The 22,424-nt window shown below is 44.3% G+C and overlaps 1 protein-coding gene across 4 annotated transcripts; it reads right to left on the bottom strand.

Moving 5' to 3' along the window:
* Positions 1–1,452: 1,452 nt before the first annotated feature.
* On the bottom strand, positions 1,453–22,329 carry uckl1b (uridine-cytidine kinase 1-like 1b). Of its 4 annotated transcripts, none has more exons than XM_062459050.1 (16): positions 22,196–22,329; positions 13,593–13,786; positions 12,716–12,822; positions 11,373–11,543; positions 10,841–10,912; positions 10,544–10,733; positions 10,381–10,442; positions 8,085–8,104; positions 7,320–7,418; positions 6,986–7,079; positions 6,586–6,648; positions 6,342–6,464; positions 5,993–6,100; positions 5,705–5,861; positions 3,785–5,618; positions 1,453–1,879 (listed from the first exon to the last, which is right to left on the bottom strand). In XM_062459050.1, exons 1-15 carry the CDS (start codon positions 22,267–22,269, stop codon positions 5,539–5,541), a joined length of 1,614 nt encoding a protein of 537 aa, XP_062315034.1. In that variant the 5' UTR covers positions 22,270–22,329; the 3' UTR covers positions 1,453–1,879; positions 3,785–5,538. The 4 variants fall into 4 exon arrangements, with proteins under 4 accessions (XP_062315034.1, XP_062315036.1, XP_062315037.1 ...); XM_062459052.1 differs by lacking the exon at positions 8,085–8,104 and adding an exon at positions 9,512–9,528; XM_062459053.1 differs by lacking the exon at positions 22,196–22,329 and adding an exon at positions 17,420–17,634.
* Positions 22,330–22,424: the final 95 nt, after the last annotated feature.

Consider the following 22,424-nt stretch of genomic DNA (forward strand, 5'->3'; position numbering starts at 1 on the left):
TGATATACAGATGCCCAGTTCAGTGTTTACCCGTACATGCAACTTACATGACCTCAGCCGCATAAATAACCTTCTGATCTGACCTCGGTCGCCTTGGTTACACATTATCTCACCCCTGTGACTGAGTTTAATCTCCCCTGCAAGGGCCAGGGCTCTATCTGACATTTGACCCCACTGAAAGAGAGGTCACTTGAGTCACGCCCTCCTCACCTCTTCTGGTCAGAATGAATCACACACACGTCTATTCTATCTTCCTAATTCATATGGCCACCTCTCACCTCCTCATTCAGTTAATGGGAAGTGTGTGTGTGTGTGTGGATGCTGTTGTGCAGTCAAACAATTGCACTATGTGTGTGTGTGTGTGTTAATTAATGGACAGAGGTTTGGTAAAACACCTCTGCAATTAAGTATATATGATCATGTTATTAGATATGTAAAAACTTGCCACTGCTCTACACTGTGTAAATACGTTTTGCAGACAGGGCACTACTAGATATATGTGGACATATATATGTATGATGCAATAAGATGAATGCAGAAGGGCAGTCAAAGGTTGTTAAAGTGTGGAAATTACACACTATGAATATATATATCATCTTTTAAAATAGCATTAATCTCAGTCAACTATATTCACACAGGGATGCGGTATGTAGAATTAGTGTGTAAACTTCCCCCTCTAGTGGTTAATGAGACAAGCTGCCTCCAGCTCCTGTCTGAGCAGCCTGTGCTGGAGTTAGGGTGCTCTTCATTTGTCTCACTCACTGTTCACCTTCAGGTCTAGGGTTGGTCTCACTCACTGTTCACCTTCAGGTCTAGGGTTTGTCTCACTCACTGTTCACCTTCAGGTCTAGGGTTTGTCTCACTCACTGTTCACCTTCAGGTCTAGGGTTTGTCTCACTCACTGTTCACCTTCAGGTCTAGGGTTTGTCTCACTCACTGTTCACCTTCAGGTCTAGGGTTTGTCTCACTCACTGTTCACCTTCAGGTCTAGGGTTTGTCTCACTCACTGTTCACCTTCAGGTCTAGGGTTTGTCTCACTCACTGTTCACCTTCAGGTCTAGGGTTTGTCTCACTCACTGTTCACCTTCAGGTCTAGGGTTTGTCTCACTCACTGTTCACCTTCAGGTCTAGGGTTTGTCTCACTCACTGTTCACCTTCAGGTCTAGGGTTTGTCTCACTCACTGTTCACCTTCAGGTCTAGGGTTTGTCTCACTCACTGTTCAACTTCAGGTCTAGGGTTTGTCTCACTCACTGTTCACCTTCAGGTCTAGGGTTTGTCTCACTCACTGTTCACCTTCAGGTCTAGGGTTTGTCTCACTCACTGTTCACCTTCAGGTCTAGGGTTTGTCTCACTCACTGTTCAACTTCAGGTCTAGGGTTTGTTTTACTCACTGTTCACCTTCAGGTCTATGGTTTTACACTTTCATCTTAAATGAAGAAATAGTCCAAAAATTGAACGAAGAAATTAAAGGAGTTTAATTATGTTTTTTTTTATCCCAAATTTATAGTTCCTCATTTGAAGAGTTTAGTCAGTATCTTATGTTAGCAAGTATTCATACCAAATTTACCACTTGATATCAACTATTCATAATCACATTTTATATATTTCACATTCATGCAATGTATTGGCTTAAGTGTACGTAGATCAAATATTCAGTTTGTTCTGGTCTGATCCGGTCTGCTTCGGTCTCGGCTGGTCGGGACCGGTCTGGGTGTTTCCTTACATTGCTGGTTTCATCCTGTATTAATGGCTGAAATGAGGTGGTGTTTCATGGGCTGACAAACCTGAGATTGAGCATTAAAACACCATTCTCAGGTTGGACAGTCCTGGAAAGAACCCCTCCAGATGCAGGAGACTACATGCTGCGCCTTGGCCAGTCTGGTCATGGAGGAACAATAAATCACACAGGCTTAATGAGAAACCTTTTACAAACATTAGTTATAGTATCATTTTTTTGTTAGTGTTATATAATTGTAAGCACCTTTATTAACTTATTTTGACATAGAAATGACCCACCTAATAAAGTATTATTCTAATGTAATTTATTTAGCTATAAATAACAGATAGAAAATAACATAATAAATTGTTGAGATGAGTTTTTAGAATATTTCGTAAATAGTCGTTTATCGTCTTAGTTTCAGTTACAATTGTCTTTCAATCATGTTGTTCAACAGCAGGACAGTCTGGCGCCAAAAATCTGACAAGGTTTTTAAAGGGGAGTGACTCCTTTATGCCCTTTTGTATCAAGGAAACACTTTTAATGAGTTCTTTTATTTCCCCACCATGTTGTAATAATGATAAATCAACTGTCTGTCTGCCAATGTGCCATCAATAGAAGAGCATCAGAGACAGAACTAGGCAGCCAGCACCGTTCACTTCAGCAGGGTGAGAGAAACATGTTTGGCTGTCAAGGGGAAGAGGTTCAGTATAGCGGCCCTGGGTTATTAAGCATTAAAACCACTCAGAGAGCAAATTAAAGTCTCTGCTGATCAAGTCTAATGCACCAGACGCCTCTCAGCACCCTAACCAGGTCTGCACACGTCACCATGATGAGAGTGCTCGACAAGGACTGTTTAGTTTAAATGTATTCGACAGACAAGGAGAAAGACAGAGAAAGACGGACAGCGACAAACAGGCCGAAAGACAGAGACATGCACAGACCCACACACCCCAGTGTAAACTACTCTATCCTCTTTACTAGGCTCATCCAAAGCCCTTTCCCATCATTCAGAAATACCTCTTTATCTGAATAATTTATTCTCTCCGATGATTCCGTTTTATGACACAGCCATGATAAACCGTCAGCACACCACTCTAACCGTAGCCATCCAGACAGAAACACACTGCCAGCTAGCACATTAACAAAACAATCATCAAAAAAGTTCCTTTGTTTCTCCATGCCTAACCCTCTCCTATTACAACAAATGGAGAATTGTGGTGGGTGTGCCAAGTCATGGCAATAAGGTGGGTTTGGAAAGTCTCCCTACCCCCTCCTGTCCTTACCACTTTGCAGACCTTCTGTCTCCTCTCTGCCCAGAGGAGAAATATGGTGAGAGCTCTACAGATGGATTCAACCCAGAAGACGAGCCAACGGTCACCCCCTCAGAGAGAGGGTACCTACAGGTTAGGCATCAGCAGGAACTAATGTGCACACCCAGGTTAGCTTTGTTTTATCGGCCAGTCGTTTCGTGACCTCATCAGGAACCTGAACTGCCAATAGGGACTCAAGACAGACGCGCACACGCATGCAAAGACACACAAATACACACACACATACACAACTCCTTCCTGTTTGTTACTGGTGTAAACTTTCCATGACTCAAGATCCATGAGATCTACAAACAAATATTTGAAATTCTGTGAAATTTGAAATAGAAAGTCTAAAGACAAGAGTATAAATAAGACTATTACAGACAGGTGGTTGTATGAGCGTCAGTGCTTTGATGTGACTAATCATGACCAATCAACCTATGCAAACTACTCTGTAAAATATACTATGTATGTCTGTACTATATAATTCATAAAATTATAATAAAACATACATAATTGAATCGAATAATGTCTGACTCATCCTCTCTTCGTGAAGTAATGAATAGCATCTACATCAGAGCAAGTAATGAATAAAGGCAAACCTAAAGAAAACATTCAAATTCATTTAATGAGGCCATGGCTCTTTAAATCGTTTAAAAGCTTTGTTATTCATGTGGCCATATTCCTGTCGCTACTCATGTACACTCATATTGGCAGTTTTTACTTTTTAAATACCTAATACATTGATCTTACCATTCGCTTCCCGCGTCATTTGTGCTGCAAACAGGTGTCATTGTCCTCTGCTCTGTGTGTGCCCGTAGACGGCGCGCGCCACAATTGAAAAGATGTGTCCTACCGTGCGAATAATAAAGGTAGACATTACTGAGTCTGAATCCTCATAGGCTATTTATTATTCTGAATATTTGTCGGTTTGTTTTCATATATAATTTTCAATTGGATTCGGTGTCAGTATCATTATTGTGGAAAGTGATAAAAGATCGAAGTTTTTTTTTCCATTAAGAAGAGGGCAACCACAGTATCCTTCCTGTATATTTTCAAAGAGAATGTAATTCATCGCTCCATCTCTTTCTACGTTGCTCGACAAAGCAGACCAAAAGACCATGTGGTTTGTCCAATTCTCAAACTATATAACGCCCTCGTCGTCATTATATATAAATATATGTGTAAACTAACTCGCCAACCCCAAATTGATATGTATTGAATGAACCGTTTTGGAAATAAACTTCTATGGGAGACCCTAGTCCTACAAAAAATTAAGCTTGTAGTCGCCATGTACATTTACTTTTATTATAAAATATCAAATAAAGTAAACACAGCACACCACCCTTGTGACCTAAACATCAGGAAATGTTAATGTAAAAAGAATACGGATTTAACATGTTGGGGTTAATAAATGGACTCAATTTCGATGTTTAATTATACAACCTGGCTATAGGCCTACTTACACAGGCTTATACTACACAGTGCCGCTCATTTGTGGGTGCAACGTATGGTCACATGCTTTTTCTTAGCCACTTTTTGGTTATTTGGTCCGTCCTATGGAGCTTCTCTGACCCACAACCTCCCATGACAAAATAATACATACATCTTATCTGATGGGGGTGTAAAATGGTGAACATGGAAATTATAATTCCCACCATGATAGGACAGGTTAAGCTTTGAACGGTTGACAAATATAAATAGAATAGTACATGCAGCACAAAACAATATTTCGAGCATAAAGAGACCCTCATGGTGAATCTTCCATACTTAAAGCCAGTGCCCCTTATTTATGGGGATGTAGATCTTCTGACAGGAGGCTGAGTGGCAGAGCACTAGCAGCATACCCAGGAAGGCTAATAGTCATAGAACTAACCAATACCTCAAAACACGAGTACTACAGCTAGAAATATATTTTCGTCCTCAAGTTCCTGAACCTGTGGTTCGGTCAGTAGCTAAAGAGAGGGGAAACCAAAAGGTACAAACAAGATAGTAACACCCACACAGTTTTCCGATGCAGTGGTCCTTCAAACAATGCTTTGAGCGAACACAATGGCTGATTTTGGCTTCACTTCTGAAAAGGCAAATGAATCTCTACAGTTAAGATGTAGATGTGTTTTAGCAGTTAGCAGTGAGAGAGTCACATTCAATTGTCCTCAACAGTAAACGGCATAAGGCTAGGTACATCCTTTTTTGTATACAGAATTTAAACACTCAAACAATTAATTTATTTCATACATGCATACACGCACTATAAAAATATCTTAATTTAAGCTTTGGACAGCATCATGGCCGCACAATAAAAATATACAAAAATGTTTTGAATGTATAAATGTGTTTTGTTCTGGATCTTCACTCTTCCTAAGTGAGAGCTCAAGTCTATCAGGGTATCACAGCTTAAAGCTGTTAGTCACAGCCCACATGGGGCCAGAAGTGCACTCTGGTTTTGTCCTGCAAAGGGCAAACCCCTGGCATAAGCTGTAAATGGGCCAGTCCACTGGTCACACTCAGTAGCAGAGCTCATCCATCTCCTCATCGCTCCAGTCAGGGGGGGCATCAGTACCAAAGTATCGATCGCCAAAGTTTCCTGCACACAAACAAATGAGGTACAAATGAGGTCACGCAAACAAGTGCTTCTTTCTCCTCTCTACTTCACAGCTCTCTCGTACCCACCTATTCCTGGGATGATGTGGAAGAGGTCGTTGACCTTCTTGTCCACGGCTGTGGTGATGATCTGGACCTGGGGGAAAGCATAGGCTACAGAGTGGACACCCATCTCTGCCATCAGCAGAGACACCAGCAGGATCTTATCCTCCTGCACGTCATGGTCCTACACAGGAGAAACACTGTAAGACACACACAGACGCATTCCAACAGTGCGTTTTAGCCTGTCTGTAAAATTCTCCTTTGAGTTAATGTCCTGTACAAAGTCATGACTAGTAACCTGGTGTTAATACCCACCAGTAGGACGCGTACAGCCATCATGGCAGCAGCTCCAGTGGACACAGTGCAGTCCATCAGAATCACATGGTCCTCACTTATGTCCTTTGGCAGACGCAGATAGTGCAGCTGACAGAGGAACAGCAGGGGTGAGGGGAAGAAACCAACAGAACAACAACAGGCCCGGTATCACCATAGGCTGTCAAAACTGGAATGTAAAAAAACGAAACTAGAAATTCAAAAAAAGCTAGAATATTAAAAAAATTGAATAGCAGAGCTATCAGAGTTGCCATGTTATTACGACGCTACTGGATGTGTCTAGTAGGTCGGGATGTGTATTGTGTGTGGAGGTTCTAGAGGGGGATGGTACCTCGGGTTCTCCCGTGTCCTGGTTGGTCTGGATCAGGATCTTGCCAATGCGGACGTCCTTGCACACGGCCCGCAGCGCCGGCTCCATGGTCTCTCCTGCCCGCAGGATGGAAACGCCAGTGATCTGAGAACACCAGGAAGAGCAGAAGGCTGTTAGAACATGCCTGCTATATATGAAGCTGAAAGACCACGTTTACAGGAAATATGATTAATGTGAGGGGTAGAGAGAGATAGACAGAACACACCCTCTTCCCATGAAAGATCTTGCCTTCGTAGTCCTCCCCCTGTGGTGTCTGGACTGTGTGGATCTAGAGAGGATGAGAGGATGGAACAATTTAAAGACAAAGAAAAAATAACCTTTCCACAGCGTGCTGTAGATCGTGGTGTGAGATTCAGGGTGCGTGAAGGTGTTTGTACTCTCCATACAGTATGTGCATGCATGTCGTAGATTGAATAAAGTTTCCATTGCAGTGGCCAGACAGTTTCCATGCCTCAGTTTCCACCTCTTGATGTACAGTATCTTTCCATTTTCGTTTCGGTACCTATCACTGTCTTCTCCTCTCTGCGTCGTTCTTCCTACACCTGTGTCATGTGGAATCAGCGTGGTGCTGTGTTAGTGGGAGTGTTTCAGCTGGACTCTCTCACCTGAGAGGGCAGGAAGGAGAGAGCTCGCTCTATCAGCAGGCGCATCAGCCTCTTGGAGTAGAAAATGAACTCGTCACGACTCGTCTCTTTGTTTCTGAACACCGGAAATTACAAGCACTGTTAGCTCCTTTTTCTCTCAGCCGCTTAGGATTGCAATTTTGGACAACAACATTGCATAAGTACAGCAAATGAATGGTTGTCACATGGTACTGACAGATACAAATTCAACACATTCTGTTACAGTTGGGCAAGACATGGCTCTGGGTCTGAGGGTCTCTGGCCTGCCTCAAGAGGCTGGTGTGTGTGTGTATGTGTGTGTGTGTGTGAGGGGTACCTGATGATGGTGTGCATGCCCCTGACCTGAGGCGTACTCTCCAGGACACTCAGGGTCTGGGGGAGGGGCTGGGCCTGGTGGGCGGAGGCTAGTGCCGCCCTGTAACCATAACAACCCAATAGATAGATATGTAGATGGTGACACCAGGCAACAGGAGAAAGATAAAGATTGTGTGAGCGCAAAGACAGGCAGAAACACACACAGATCATGTGCAATCACAACACACCACACACCACAATATACTAACATTCTATAAAGTGTATAAACAGAGCAAAGGTCCTCACACAAGGACATATTAGCCATTATTAGTAAGAAGGAAACAGACATTGAAAAAAAGCCACAGCACACAAAGGTCGGTTCTTAGCGCTGATGAGAAACAGCACTTAAGAGTGTTATTATACAACAGATGAGAGACAATCCCAAGAAAAGACTAGATTAGGTTCAAAATGAGTCCAATTAAATTAGAATCGATTTTGTTGTGAACAATTGAATGGTAATTTGGGACACCGAAACATTTAGCCATGTCGTCTTGTTCTGGACAATTCTCTCCCTTGTATGAATCCCAGGGGATGTGCACAGAGGGTTTAGGGTTTGATCTGCAACACCCTCCAATGGACAATGTGGTTGTTTGTCCACTGGGTTGGTGTGATATCACATGAAGCCGTGCCCTCTAGTCCTACTGCCGCTCTAACGCCCTATTAGTGTCCACACGTAGAGCTAAGAGGCCAAACCCAACAACACAGAATCATAGGCAAGTCTGCTCACATATCCCAGCGAAGTTTCCTCTACGGGGAGAAGAGGGATTGGACGAAACACACCAACAAAAACAACAACAACAACAACAACAGAAAGAACACAGAAACAAAAGGACAAAAACAAAAGAGGAAGAGAATGAAAACAAATGTACAAGATCAGGTGATTCTTAGGGTGACAGAGTGATTGTACGACACAGTGATGAGTGTGTAACAGCTGAAACTGCACTGAGTCATCCTTACAGATACAATAACACATATATCCCTCAACCAAATATATGCAGTACCGAAAGGCTGCAACTGAAAGGCTGCTTTTAAACAGTTTTGTACTTACATCTACTTACATGGTTTAACTTAATATAAAACAATCCAGTACCAATTACTGAGACTGTCCTGCATGGAATTAATTTGAGTAACATTGATGTCTCATTGTGTACTGTATTAACTGTCTATGGTTGAAATGCCAATAAAGCCAGTCTTAAGTCTAACTGAGCGAATGTTAGTGGTTTTCACCAACAGCAGGTATCAGGTGTGTTGTGTGTGACTGAGATGCTCAGGGCTAGCTGGGGCTGTCACTCTTCACTGTGTGATCTGGAGAACAGCAGACATGGAGGCTGGTAGCTCTGCTCGTTGGCCTCACTACATCCTGCGTCTAAAGGCACACACCAACCTCACTTCCTCTCTCTCTCTCTCTGATCTGCTGAGGCCGACATACTCGTATCAAATGGAAAAACTCAGCGCCTTGTAGCAGGTATTGGAAACTTTCTCTGTGGCTGAGCTTTGATACTCAGTGCTAACTTCCTCTCTCTTACCCTCTCTCTCTCTTACCCTCTCTCTCTCTCTCTCTCTCTCTCTCTCTCTCTCTCTCTCTCTCTCTCTCTCTCTCTCTCTCTCTCTCTCTCTCTCTCTCTCTCTCTCTCTCTCTCTCTCTCTGTGTCTGAGGAGGGGTCAGTGAGATGTCTCACTGGTGTATTTTTAGACACAGAATGCAGGAGGTGTGTGAGCTGTCATTTCATAAAGGTAGAGGGAAAACCAACATCCTCTCATCAACTGCCAGCTACACAAGGCCGTTGGAGAGATACTCATCTCACATCAACATAAAAATACAGAATGTCACATCAAACCGCCAATTTCCACTATATTTTTAAATAATGTTATGTATGAGAAGCATAGGAGGTAAACGTATGTGTTCTGTGGACACACTCCAGTGACAAGCTAGCTTATAGTGATGGTGAATACATTTTCTGAAAAAGCCCTCAAATCCACCATGACTCACTACTTAATAGGTCAATGGTCTTAATGCGTGGGCGTGGCTAACAGCGCTTCCTAGAGGTGTAACAGTAATGGCAGCAGGCAGTGAGATGGAGGATGCTGGTTTCGTAGCTTCCTCTCTCAGGGTGGCGATGCTAGATGGTACGGTGAAGAATTGTGCTACTCTACCTGACACTGAGCTCGCGCTGTGTGGGATGGAGGGATGGGGGAGGAGGAGGAGGAGAGGAGGAGAGTGAGAGAGCAATCGGTGTGCAGTGAGGGGCCAAGGCCAACAGTACCGTGTCACACAGGAAACAGTCAGCGTGGCTTGGTTGGTGACACTGCAGTCGTCATTAGTACATGGAGCAGGACTCTAACGCCACATGGTTTGTTAGTGTAGTCTGTCGCTGGAGCCCCCATGTGGTGCTCTTCAATCTGACCACACTGGTCTAATTCAGTACGGTTTAACACGACCACACCAGAGATACACAGCTAAAAACAGCCTGGTGAAATACACTGAGGAGTCAGCTCTGTACTGTCAGTGATTCTCTGTGAACTTCACAAGCCCACTCATGTTTATGCTGAATCCTCACCATCACTTCTTTCACACTGCTGCAGGGATGCCCTCCCCTGTTCCAGAGGTATCATTTTTTCTCCAACTCTAATCTAGTGTACAGGATTCAATTGTCTGGTTAATTATCTGTACTGGTTTAGTTACCTTTGGGGTTGGGAGTGAAAGCATACAGGATTGTAGCTCTCCAGGAACAGGCTAGGCAGCCCTGTTCTATCGTAAAGAACAATTGTCTATTTCATCCACTAGAGGGCTCACTAGAGTCAATCCCACAATGTCTACGGTCTGTCTGCCCATCAAATTAATGTAAACTCAGGGAGACCACAATGTAAACACATCTGACTGCATGCTATGTTGTTCACACACAAAGGCACTCAGCAGCCTATGACAGAGCAAACAATGCAATATAAACCCATTCCAAAGGCCCTCGAGCTCTCTTGGTCTGAGACGAGTGTAAGATCATGTACAGCCTGAGGGCTAAACTCACCTCCTCCAGCTGGCTGTGAACATGCTGCACAATCAGATCAATGGCCACCATGTTGCCCCCACCTGATAGGACAAGATATAGGAGCAGTGGTCAGAATAAAGCGGTGCTGTGTGTGTGTGTGTGTGTGTGTGTGCGTGCGTGAGCATGTGTGTGTGTGACTCACCTCTGGGCACCACTATGTCAGCCAGCCGCATGGTGGGCTCAATGTACTGCTCGAAGGCTGGCTTCACATACTTGTTGTACTGCTTGATGACCCCCTCGATGTCCCTCCCCCTCTCTGTGATGTCCCTGCGCAGCCGACGCACCAGACGGATGTCTGAGTCCGTGTCTACGAAGATCTTCATGTCCAGCAGCTGGGATAAGCACAGACAACCATTAGAGGGAATTACACATGAAGACACATGCACAAACACACACACAGGGTTGAGCCAACTGTTGGTCAATCATACACACGTCTTACCTGTAAGAGCTCTTTATCTGCAAAAGCCATGATGCCCTCAAAGATGATAACACTGGCTCCATACACGGTTTTCTGTAGGTTAAGACAATTCATCAATGAGTTCATGTTTAAGTAAATATGAAACGAACCTTACCGATGATTAGCCGTCCCTTTCTAACCCAAGATAATGGTTACACTGTCTGGCACATTAAGGCCTACAGCTGGTGCAAGGCTGGATTTCTGCATCTGGATTTGCGGTCCGGCTCCAGATTTCCTCTGGATGGGAGATGATCCACAGACAGCCATGTTTATGAATATAGCAGTTGTGATGTTATTGTTGAGCTGTTTGGTAAAATACACTGTTCCTTGGCTCTGCAATACTGTTAGTACTGCACTTCTGATCCTTGGTTGTCTGATGTACTTAGTAAATGGAGTATTTGTATGTCGCATTGAATAAACATGCTAAATTATTAATATCTTAACATCTATAAAATGGAACAGAGACCAGACAGCACAAACTGAACCTGGATCAGAACACAACATGTTTCCTCACCCACTCCTTCTGGCGTCCGTGTGTGGTGAAGTCATACACAGGGATCTTCACACTTTTGCCCAGTTTGAGTTTGCGCAGGGTGTGTGTAAGCAGACCAAAGTCAAACGCATCAGGGTGGTCAAAGTTATAATTATTACTGGCCGCCAGAATCTGCTCTTCAGGAGACAGAACCTGGAATGAACACAGCATCAAACTGGTGTTAATATATTTCATGGCCTATTTTATTATCAGTTAAGAAAAAAACGAATTAGCTATCAAGGTTGTATCAGGTATCAAAACAAAAACCTGTGACTGAGGATGATGTTTCTTGTACATACATCACATGTTGGTGCATATGCATATGCACACACACACATCCATAGTGGAGTGCCACTGAAGTTCAACTAAATTTAGGATGCAAGAGAACATTGTGACCCCCTCTGAGGTCTGTGCCAGAGTGGTGTGAATGTGAGAGTGTGTGTGAGGACGTGTGTGTATGAGTGTGTGTTTGTGTCACTATGTTTGTGTGTGCCATCATAACTCCAGCCTTAGCATTTGGCACTCTCTGTGAAAGCCCACCCCCTTTCTATCGAACCAATGGGGAGCTCTCTTCTATAGTAGTGAGAAATTCAACCAGTCCCCTTCCTCCTTCAGAGCAGAGGGAAGGGGTACAGAACGACACCTACATGTCCTCACGTCTACATGTCTGTCTGCAGACTAGTGATCCACAACAAGACACAACTACTTTAACTTTTACCCATGATTGACAACAGATCTTCTTCCACAGTTGAAATGAATCAAGAAACTTTAGAATGGTAGACACTAGGGTATAAGGATCTCTAAAGTATCTTGATGTCAAGGCACGATGTCAAGGCATGTTCAGCTGGCACTAGTTGATTGGCATGTTGTGAATGGTCAATGGGATACCCATCCCCTTTGTGCTCTGACCTCTCAACTGTCTCTGCTGTGACTGTGTTACATTAGAGAGACAAGCTTGTGTTGGTGATCTCTCCCTTTTACTCTCTTTCTTAGCAACTCTACTTTATCAGACTTCTCTTGCTCCCCTCTCCTCTCTTTGTCTTCTACCCCAGAGTTCTTCATTGAATCCCATTTTTCCGTTTCTTTTTCACTTACTATGTCCTTCTGTCTGTCTGTCTGTCTCTCTCTCTCTGTAGCAATGTACCAATAACTCATTCATATTCTGAGAAAGAGATTATCTGTCACCCGCACACCTGCAGTAAATATTAAGATCACATTCACACAAAGCAATCCATGTGCTCACATCATACTGTACATGCACACAAACTCACATATTTATGAAAACATGTGCATGGATATCCATACACACACACACACACACACACCTTATAGAAGGAGTCCATGGAGAGCAGGACCACCCACGGGACGTCCAGAGCCTCGATGATCTTCCTGGCCACAGTGGTCTTCCCCGAGGCACTGCCCCCACACAGGCCTGCAACACGGAGACGACACAACACGCTCACACTGTGTTGTACCTGTTGTACTACACCTATACAACAGCAGAAGGGGGTTGTAGACCAGAGGTTTGCAAACATTCTGGTTTGTGGACAACTCCGGACCTTTGTCCTGTGGGAACTACGTGGTTAGGTAAAACATTAATAATATAGCATACTGTTTCTAGTCTCCTTTATTTTGAGCTGCACAGCAAACGTCTCAGTTCTCTGCTTGTTTAAGGGCATATCTGGCTAATTACTGGGCTCTCCTTACAAGCACACCAACTGCTCTTTCATTGTCTGTATAAAAAATGATATGTGGGCTGGCCAACATAAGGCAACAACAGACTTTTACAGTGTCTAACAATGTTGGACAGACTTCCATGTTAGATAGCAGAGTCACCCCCTCTAACGCAGAGTTCCTGCTGAGCCACGTAAAACCCACCGCAGGCTGAACTGCCATAGTGATCCAAGATGGCTTCCTGTCACTAATCATTAGCCTGGCTGGCACTCCCAACACATTCATCACACTTATCATTTGGCAGATATAAGTCTTGACAGCAACTTTGACTTTAATCATGAACATAAACTTGCACAGACACGTAAACTGAAAAAAAGTGCCTCAGTCACGTGCATGTGGCAGATAGATATATCAGAACCGAGTAAGACTTTGTACCTGGGACTCAACAACAATCCAAGTCTACCTCATGAGGGAACATCAGAAGTGGTGTGTGTGTGGTACACACTCCTCCTGTTCTGATTTTCATACCAATGACGAAGGCCTCTTTGGACTGGGTCCCATGTTCGTTGTACCAGGGCGGGCGTCCGGCCGTGTAGATGGTCCGTTTGGACGTGCGCAGGAGGGGCGGCTCCGACTTGCACTGGCTGGTGGTCCGTTTCCGTGGTGACAAGCCCATGTTGATTGGCGGGAGGAGACGGTCCAGAGAGCCATCTCCCCCCCCACTGTAGAACAGAAAACACAACAATAACCACACTGTCGCCTTCCCACAAATTCAAGGATTTTTTTTAGAAGGAAACATATTTTTATTAGGGGTGGGAATTGGCAAAAATTTGACGATTCAATAGTATTGCGATATTTGGTGCCACGATTCAATATTATTGCGATTCTTAACATATTGCGATACAGCAAGTATTGCGATTCGATTCTGCGATATATTGCGATTCATGTCCTCCATATTATTTAAAGACATTACAAAAAATAAGGAAAATCTGACTGCTCAACTCACTTCAAATGTCACATTTAATTCTGTGAACAACAGTGCAAGAACTTAGGAGAGTAGTGCAAAAACTTTGTCCTGAACATTCATAAAACAGGACCTTTGTAATTATTTTCTGAAAAGGAGAACGCTGAGCTCCCAGCACATAACTTAAAACTATTGAAATGCAATAGAGTAACATAAAGCAGACATAATAAAGTAACATAAACCTGAGAATAATCATATAAATAAGTAACTTAGAGCTTCAATCAAATTGAGAAAATAAACAAAAATGTGTACTGTCCAGTCCAGTTGGCTGCATGGTCATGAACCAAAATGTTACATTCATTTTGGAATGTTGGCGATTGTACTGCGGTGGAAAAAAGTGGTTATGCGCCGGACTCTTCCTAGTAACCTAGCGACAGCAGGCACTTTAAGTGCGCGCTGTGAGGCGAGGTTGAGGGTATGGGCAAAACATTTCACTTGAAGGTAGCCCCCCACCTGAGCAGCCACAACCATGTTGGACGCATTGTCCGTAACCAAAACAATATGTTTCTTAGCGATGCCCCACTCTTCGGTTGCCGTTTTCAGCACCTCAGCCACATTGGCCCCGGTATGACTCTCATGCATCGCCCTAGTTTGTAGACATGTACATGTCTTATAAAAACCGAAATGTACCCACACTTTCGATTTAAAAGAAGACGGAGCGTCGTAAACAACCGGTTGAGATGATGAAGCCATTTTCAATTGAATTGCTGTTGAATGCACGTCAACAAAGCACCGCAACAAGCGCCACCTTGTGGATGTAATATGCGAATGTAATATTATCAGAGTAAACTCCGAGAAAACCAATGGAGAAAACCCGAAAGTAAAACACATAATTATATAATTAAATATTGCAATACTTTGCGCTACTGTATCGATATAATTGCGTGCGCAAAATATCGCGATACTGAACAGAATCGATTTTTCCCCCCACCACTAATTTTTATGTTACTGGGAGGTGCTGAATAGGATGTGTTGAAACAGGGACAGAAAAGACTGATTGATGGCTGCTCGTTTCATAACATATTTCAAGCCACATACCAACCCAAGGATCAGGCCAGATCCATTAAGGGTATGACAATAACAAGGCATTTTCAAAACCATTTAGTGATCAGGATCAAAAAATCCACAATGATTCACATTGTCAACAGACACAACCTTGTTAAACACTGGCCAACCTGTCATTAAACCGGTTTCTGAACAGGTCCAGCAACATCTGAGTCAACAGAAAATAGTTTTACAAAAACATAGTAACGATGAGTCAGTCTTCACTGTGCACTGCTGTCCCCACGAGTCTCTGTCTAGGGTCCTGACACAATCTGCTGTCCCCACGAGTCTCTATCTAGGGCCCTGACACAAGTTCATCATGGAGCATCCAGATGTGCCGGTACACCATCACCCTGGTTGTGTAAATGTGACAGGTCCACAGAGTCCACAGCCTGCTGAATCTCACTGGGGGTGGGGCAGAGTCCAGGTGTGGGGCTCACTGCTGAGGTTAGGAGCTTGTTGGTGAGACCCCCTGCCGAGCACAGCCTCTCCAGGTGGGGAGGAGTGGGAGAGATGTGGACAGGAATGTCCCTTTGACAAGCTGCAGTGAGGACATTCAAAACCGCTGGTCACAGGTGTTAGGCTGCAGAGTGGTGACAGGGAGCACAACAAGACATGCCACTGTGCCGCTGGGGATTTGCCTAATCATTTGGTACTATTCAAACTAACCTCACCAGCCATGGCCAGCCTTCACCCGCTCCTCACCAACACCTGAGACAGCAGCTCGGAGAGGCCTGCAGGCTTATCCAAAGCAGCTTTTGACCAACAGGTGAAAAAGTATTCATATTCTGAGACACATCCAAGCCTCCATTTTACCAGTGCACTGGTTAAGCCAGTTTCTTTGGTTTAACAGTGTTGGACTGAAACCTTGGTTGTTGTTATTGTAGAGTGTAAGTGTGAAGGTTTGTGTCCTTCTCAGGGGCCTGGGCCTCTGGCCTCCTAGTGGCACACTAACCCAGAGGAAGGACATTAAGATTCAGCAGCAGTGAGGATTCCATTAACATTCGATTTGGAGTCCACCACCAACTCCATGAACACAAAGACGGACAAACCATAGTTGGAAATTCTGTCTTTAAAACTATTTTACAAGGAAAAACACCCTACCCTCACATTCTCCACATTAAGAGTAGAACCTCTTCAGATATCTGCATTACTCCAGCAGTTAGAGAGAACACCGACACCTACTAGAGCAAGCGTGAGATCCACACCTCTCCCTTGGAGGACCGCAGAATGCTAGAAGCCATTTCTGCGCTAGACAGGCAATTCCCGTATGGTATAGTTTGCGTGTAGTCCAGCTGGTGTCTAGGGGCACGACTGTGAGAAAACAGCCTCTTTCTTCCTTCACTGTCTCTGTGGCTCCAGTGTGCTTACATCATTGCTGTTGGCCTCTTACTCCAGGAAGAACAGCTGGGGTTAAAGGTGACAAGCAAACATTATCCTGGGTGTGTGTTATCTTATCTGACTTGGCCCACCTGGGAAGAAGCAGAGAGCATTGGGGAGAACGGCAGAAAGGACACACAGAGAACCTTCAGAGAACATTACACTCGAGCTGGGTTATCAGTCAAAGTCAAACTGGGTGCAATAAAGGATTAGCCTACACTACACTGGTTTGACTGTGAACCCTGTCCTCGATCCATGGTTCCGATACCCAAAAGTTTCCTAAAACATTCCTAACTACTAGAGCTTTGTGGTGGACTGTATGTGTGTCATCTCCACTTGTCAAGTTCACGATACATAGGCAGAGAAGAGCAGACGGAGAAAAAACATTTTCTGGAACAGTCTCAGGAGCTATTCAGGCCCCTAGGCAGCTGGGGAGGAGTGATAATAATAACAGGCAACACAACATACTAACCCAAATGGACTCCACACGCAGACACACAAACTCTGTATAGTCACACTTTAAATCTCTGTGATGGCTGAGCTGTACTTTCATGGACAAGATAGGCAAAACACACAAACCAAATTCACTCATACATAAATACCAAAAGGACTCCGCTTACAGTAGCCGAACAACCCTGCTGGGTCCTGTTGGGTCCACACCAACTCACAACAACAGACTCCGGCCTCCCTGTCAGTGTTGGACAGACACACAGACTGACAGACGAGTGTCAGAAAGACCGACTGATAACAAGGACGCCCCGGGCACTATCACTCTCTATCCCTATCACAACAGTGCCCAGGTCACCTGAGGCTATAAGGCTCCATGAATACAGAGCCAAAGCGAAAGCAGGTAAACAACAGAGAGAGATAAACGCGACATCATCTGAGGGGAGCATGTGTGTCTTACCTGCCGTCTGACCTGAGGGTCCAGCAGCCTGATATCCTGGCTCCACAGTAAGCTGGCAGAGTGTTCATGATCAAAGTAGGCACCACGCTCCGACTAGCAAAGGTTGACTCACAGCTCAGTTCTGGGTGTTACTAGCAGGGCTGTCACTAAGCACAGGCTACACAAACACGCTCCCTCACACACACACACACTAGCTAGGTTTAACTGCCCCCTGGCAAAACTTGTTCACACAGAGAGAGAGAGAGAGAGAGAGAGAGAGAGAGAGAGAGAGAGAGAGAGAGAGAGAGAGAGAGAGAGAGAGAGAGAGAGAGAGAGAGAGAGAGAGAGAGAAGAACTGAGGGGAGAAACGAAACTATGCTTTTAACTTTAGATCCGCTTTGCTTTCTATTGAGCCAGAGAGAGAGGAAACTGTCGCAGGAGAGAGAGAGCATTAGGAGTGGAAAAGCAGTGAAGCCTTTCCCTCCTTCTCTCTCTCCCTCTCGCTCCCTCCCTCTCCCTCTCTCCCCCCGCCCCTCAGCCTTCTGGCCAACAAACGTAAGAGGATAACCTATCCTCCAGATTATGTTCGTTAGGTGGTATTAATAGCTGCAGGTTAGAGAGACCTCCCCTCTTCAGAAAAACACAGACACACACAGTTCTCCTGGCCCCGCTAACCAACTGGTCATCTGTTCCTGGCAGTCACTGTACACGACTCTCCACTAGGGATGGAGGGAGTGCAGTGTTATGACCCTCCCTGACTGAACCGAATAAACTAAGGCTTTCGATGTCTAGGGGCAAAGGAGGGACTAACAACCAGCAAACCAGCAGCCAACATGAACTCCAAACGAAGGTATATGTAGACAACCGTGCGTTTTATTTTATGAACAGAAAAGGCGTCACAGGAGAACAAGGGGACCATGAACGGTGCCAAAGGAATGAAAACAATAAAAGTGCTAAACACCCTGCCTAACCCAAATAATGCCTCTCTAACAAAATTACAAGGGGCGGCACCGTCCCTTGCCTAGTGAGTTTAACAAGGGAGTAAGCTGCGTGATGGCAGTGTATGCCCATGGGCGGCTTACCTGTCCCCTCTCTCCTGTGAACAACCAAACGAACAACACTAACGGCAACAAAACACGAGGACTTGCTACCGACAGAACATACATGTGCACACAAGACAGAATGCGGATGGCTGCCTCTCGTTCCAAAGACGGTTCCGGGGTTTTAGAGGCTGCGAGGAAGACGGACGGGATCGGGATTGGACGAGATCCGGAACAACACAGCCAATCGCGGACAGACACCTGCGGACAACGACAGGGAGAACAAAAAGGGGGAGGGGCAAACACGATAGGGCAGACAAACAATACACAAAAGGCCCACAGGCCGTAACATGCAGTGAAGAGAGACGGACAGCGAGAGCAGACAGAGACAGACATCGGAGCAGAGAAGGAACCTTGTGAACGGTCCGCTGCTGAACTGTACGAGTCAACAGCAGACAAGCAGCACGCAAGTGGAGGAGCGGAGGAGACTGAAAAAGGGAGGGAAGGGAAAGGAGGGAGGGGGCAGAAGGAAAACGCACTAGTCCCCAGAGGGTAGTCGCTGTGTCTCTACGTGCCTGACACCCGAGTCTGGGGACAGCTGCATGAGCAGTGCAGGCACACACAGTTTTTCACTGGCATGGACACACATAAACAAACCAACGTACAAACAAAAAGGAGACAAAGCTGCCACGCTTGATCACGCAGAGCCACACGGCTCCCCCTCCCTCACCCAGCACACTGACTGGGGAATAAACAGCATGATGAAACTCTACACTCCGCCTGCCCCTTCGTCAGCCGACAGAGTGAGGCGTGGCCTTGCAGACACACACACACACACACACACAAGCAGCACACGCACACATCTGCACACCTACACAAGCACAAACACACCTGTGTGCACACACACACACACACAACCACAGACGCGCACACAAACACGCACGCACACACACACACACATCATACATTCTTGAGAGCATACACACGCTCAAGTGTGTTTACACTTGTGGTGGGCCGTTATCAGCGTTAACGCGCTGCATTAACGTGAGACTCTTATCGGGCCATAAAAAATATATCGCCGTTAATCTATTCTCAAAGTTGGGTTGGGAGCTGGGTCTATACTACGCAAGCTATGATGACTTTCACCTTGATATTTTAGCGCGGATGTATGCGGAATTGCACTGTAGGGGGCCAGAACGAGTCTTCGAACCAGTGTGTATGCCTTGTGTATGAAATTATTACATCAAACGTGACGTGCTAACATGGATGCAGCTATGAAGCCGCCTGGTTTGCTTCAGGGAAAATGTATTTTTAAGAAGCTAGTTAGAAGCTAATTAGTTTACTGTAGGAGTTCTTCCAGTCTCAAATACCACCTAAACGCAAAGCATCCCTTAGCTAATGCGGAAGATGCCGGGCCAAGCACTGATGTAGCGCAGGGGAAGAGTCGTCGTCAAACTACGATGTTTGAGTGCAACCGAGGCAAGCCCGTCAGCACAGCTCTATGAGTCAAGCTAACTAAACTAATAAACAGCTAATAAACACAAGTACATCTTATTGAACAACATTTATTTTCATCACCAATTATCACAGTAGAACAGTTTTCTCAAGCAGTTTGTGATGCATTTTGGAAACAGGAGATGAGCTCCTGGTCTAATGCGCCACCTGGCTTGAGAAACCCGTTCTCAAATACTTACTTTTAGTCATTATTTGGGTAGCACACATATTCTGAATGCCTTCGGCAGAATTCAAATGAGCCATTTTAATCTAGATTAATCTAGATTAATGCCAAGATTACAGTGAGATTAATCTAGATTAAAATTAATCTATGCCCACCACTAGTTTACACACAGGCATAATTCTGCACACACTGTACTCATACACACACACACTCAAGAGACTCTCTGGCCAGAGACCAACCATCAGGATTCCTATTGGTTGTCTTTGTAGCAAAAACAAACTAGTGAAGTATTTGTGTCGTTGCTATGCCGATTGACTAAGAGCTGCATTTTTGTCTATAGCAACACTGAGTGTCCCGTAATCCCAGCGGAAGCTGCAGTAATTTCGAGGGTTGAATGAGTAAAGGATTGTTGGCTTTTCATGGGACTATTGAATGAAATAGACATTCAATACTCCTAGATACTGTGACAACACTGAGCAAAGACAGGACATCCTTCAGGCAAAATAGACAGTATATTGGTACAAAGAAGCAGCAGCTATTGTTAAATTAATTTGCAGTAGCTAGCTAGATTGTGATAAACATCTTCATGAAATTGATTACTATGTGAAAATACACAGGTCTAGAGGAAACCAAAATCCCCCCTTCTGAAATGGTTGACCCCCTGAAAGGGGTCAACCATTTGGGACCCAAATGTCACAGTCCTGGTCCCTCCTGTAGGCCTACTAAGAACTAGGAGTTAGTTATGTAACCTCACATGTGAACCTTGGAGCTCAGCAGCTGTGCTCACTAACCAGGTTTCCAAACATATTAGTCTCAAAATAGAACATACATTTATGTTTCTTGAGAACATTTTTATACGTAAAAGATTTAAATTAGATAGTGATGAAATATACAACTATGTGTTCTACTTTTATTACATTAAATCCTCAACAGTTATGTTGAAGTCCTAGTAATCCTTGTACATTTATCTGCTCCCATTAAGTAATGGGAGCACAGCTACTGAACCTGCCTATGTAGTAACACCCTCTTGTGGTTTAGACAGGGATCAGACAGAAGCCCTATAGACTCAATGCTCCACTCAGCACAAGTGAAACTGTTTGTTCACATGGTGATCCTCTCCAGTGTTTCATGTGTGATGATTTGTATTCAGATTGTAATAAACACATGGGTGCCGTCCTGCAACAGTAGTGATAAGGGTTCACCAATTGCAAATATTTCAGAAAGCAGGCATGTATTGTCTAAAATGCATCGCCTCTTTAAATCTACTGTAGCCTATATGGTTAAGAAATATGTGAGTAATGTCATTTTTAAGCTTGAGATTCATAATTAAGAGGTCTGTTTTCATGAACAGAGACAAATCAGTAGCCTACTTTTCAAGACAGGGCTGTGGTATTCAAGAGCCCATAAAGTAGTAGCACTTTATTTCACTAGGTTAATAACATACTGAGGTATATTGTTATAAAACCACATAATTATTTATACATTTTTAAATACGACTGTACCGATGTAGTTACAGTCATACAGTCAATGGTTACAGTACATTATGTCATGGTCGATATTCTTTTGCCTTTATCTTTCTGCTGTCTTTCTGCTTATCTTTCTCCATGTTTGGGGCAATATTTGAGTGTTTATGTGCCATGATCAAGTTTGAGAGATCTTTAGATATGAATGTTCGACCCCACCTCCAAAAAAAAGAATTTCTTACAAACGTATACAAAGAACGAAGTATGCCTGTATGATAACCAGCAGTGATCGACAAGCATAGTGAATTATTTTGTGCTGCGTAAATACATCTATTCACTTGTCGCCATTATTCACAACGGTCACAATGTCAGCACTAAGGCCTACATTTTCAGGTTTTGTTTGTCTGTTCTGGACAACTGCTTCTAACTTCCTGGCTTCCATTACAGTTACGCGATGCGTCATGAACTCACTGGACATGCTTCCCATGAGGACGTGTTGCGCGTCAGGTCGAACGATTCTCCAAAGATGCTATCACTAAACCTACAGTAAAAGGGCTTTACATTTTTCTGTAGTTTGCTTGAACATTATTTAGGTCTTAAAGCCTGATACATTTACCTGTTTGACTGTGAGGAAGCTTTCTCTTCGTACTCCATCTTTGAGACCCTTCCTTCTCTGCACACGGTAGACATTGTTCCCCTACTTGACAATCAGCTGTTCATGGAGGAGCGACACCCAATGCACTATGGGTCTTGTAGTAATATAGTATCCTGTAACAGCTATGAGTTGTTCTGGAACAGCCCAAATGCGGACTTCGCGGCCCATAATGCCCCACATCACGTTTTCT

Source organism: Osmerus eperlanus, chromosome 4 (assembly GCF_963692335.1).
Source record: "Osmerus eperlanus chromosome 4, fOsmEpe2.1, whole genome shotgun sequence".
NCBI lineage: Eukaryota > Metazoa > Chordata > Actinopteri > Osmeriformes > Osmeridae > Osmerus > Osmerus eperlanus.

Coding starts and splice junctions, on each gene's coding strand:
- uckl1b (XM_062459050.1), bottom strand. CDS start 22,269: ATGTCTACCGTGTGCAGAGAAGGAAGGGTCTCAAAGATGGAGTACGAA. Junction 6,465..6,585: donor AGATCTTTCATGGGAAGAGG/GTGTGTTCTGTC, acceptor TGGTGTTCTCAG/ATCACTGGCGTTTCCATCCT. Junction 5,619..5,704: donor CCACATCATCCCAGGAATAG/GTGGGTACGAGA, acceptor GTTTGTGTGCAG/GAAACTTTGGCGATCGATAC.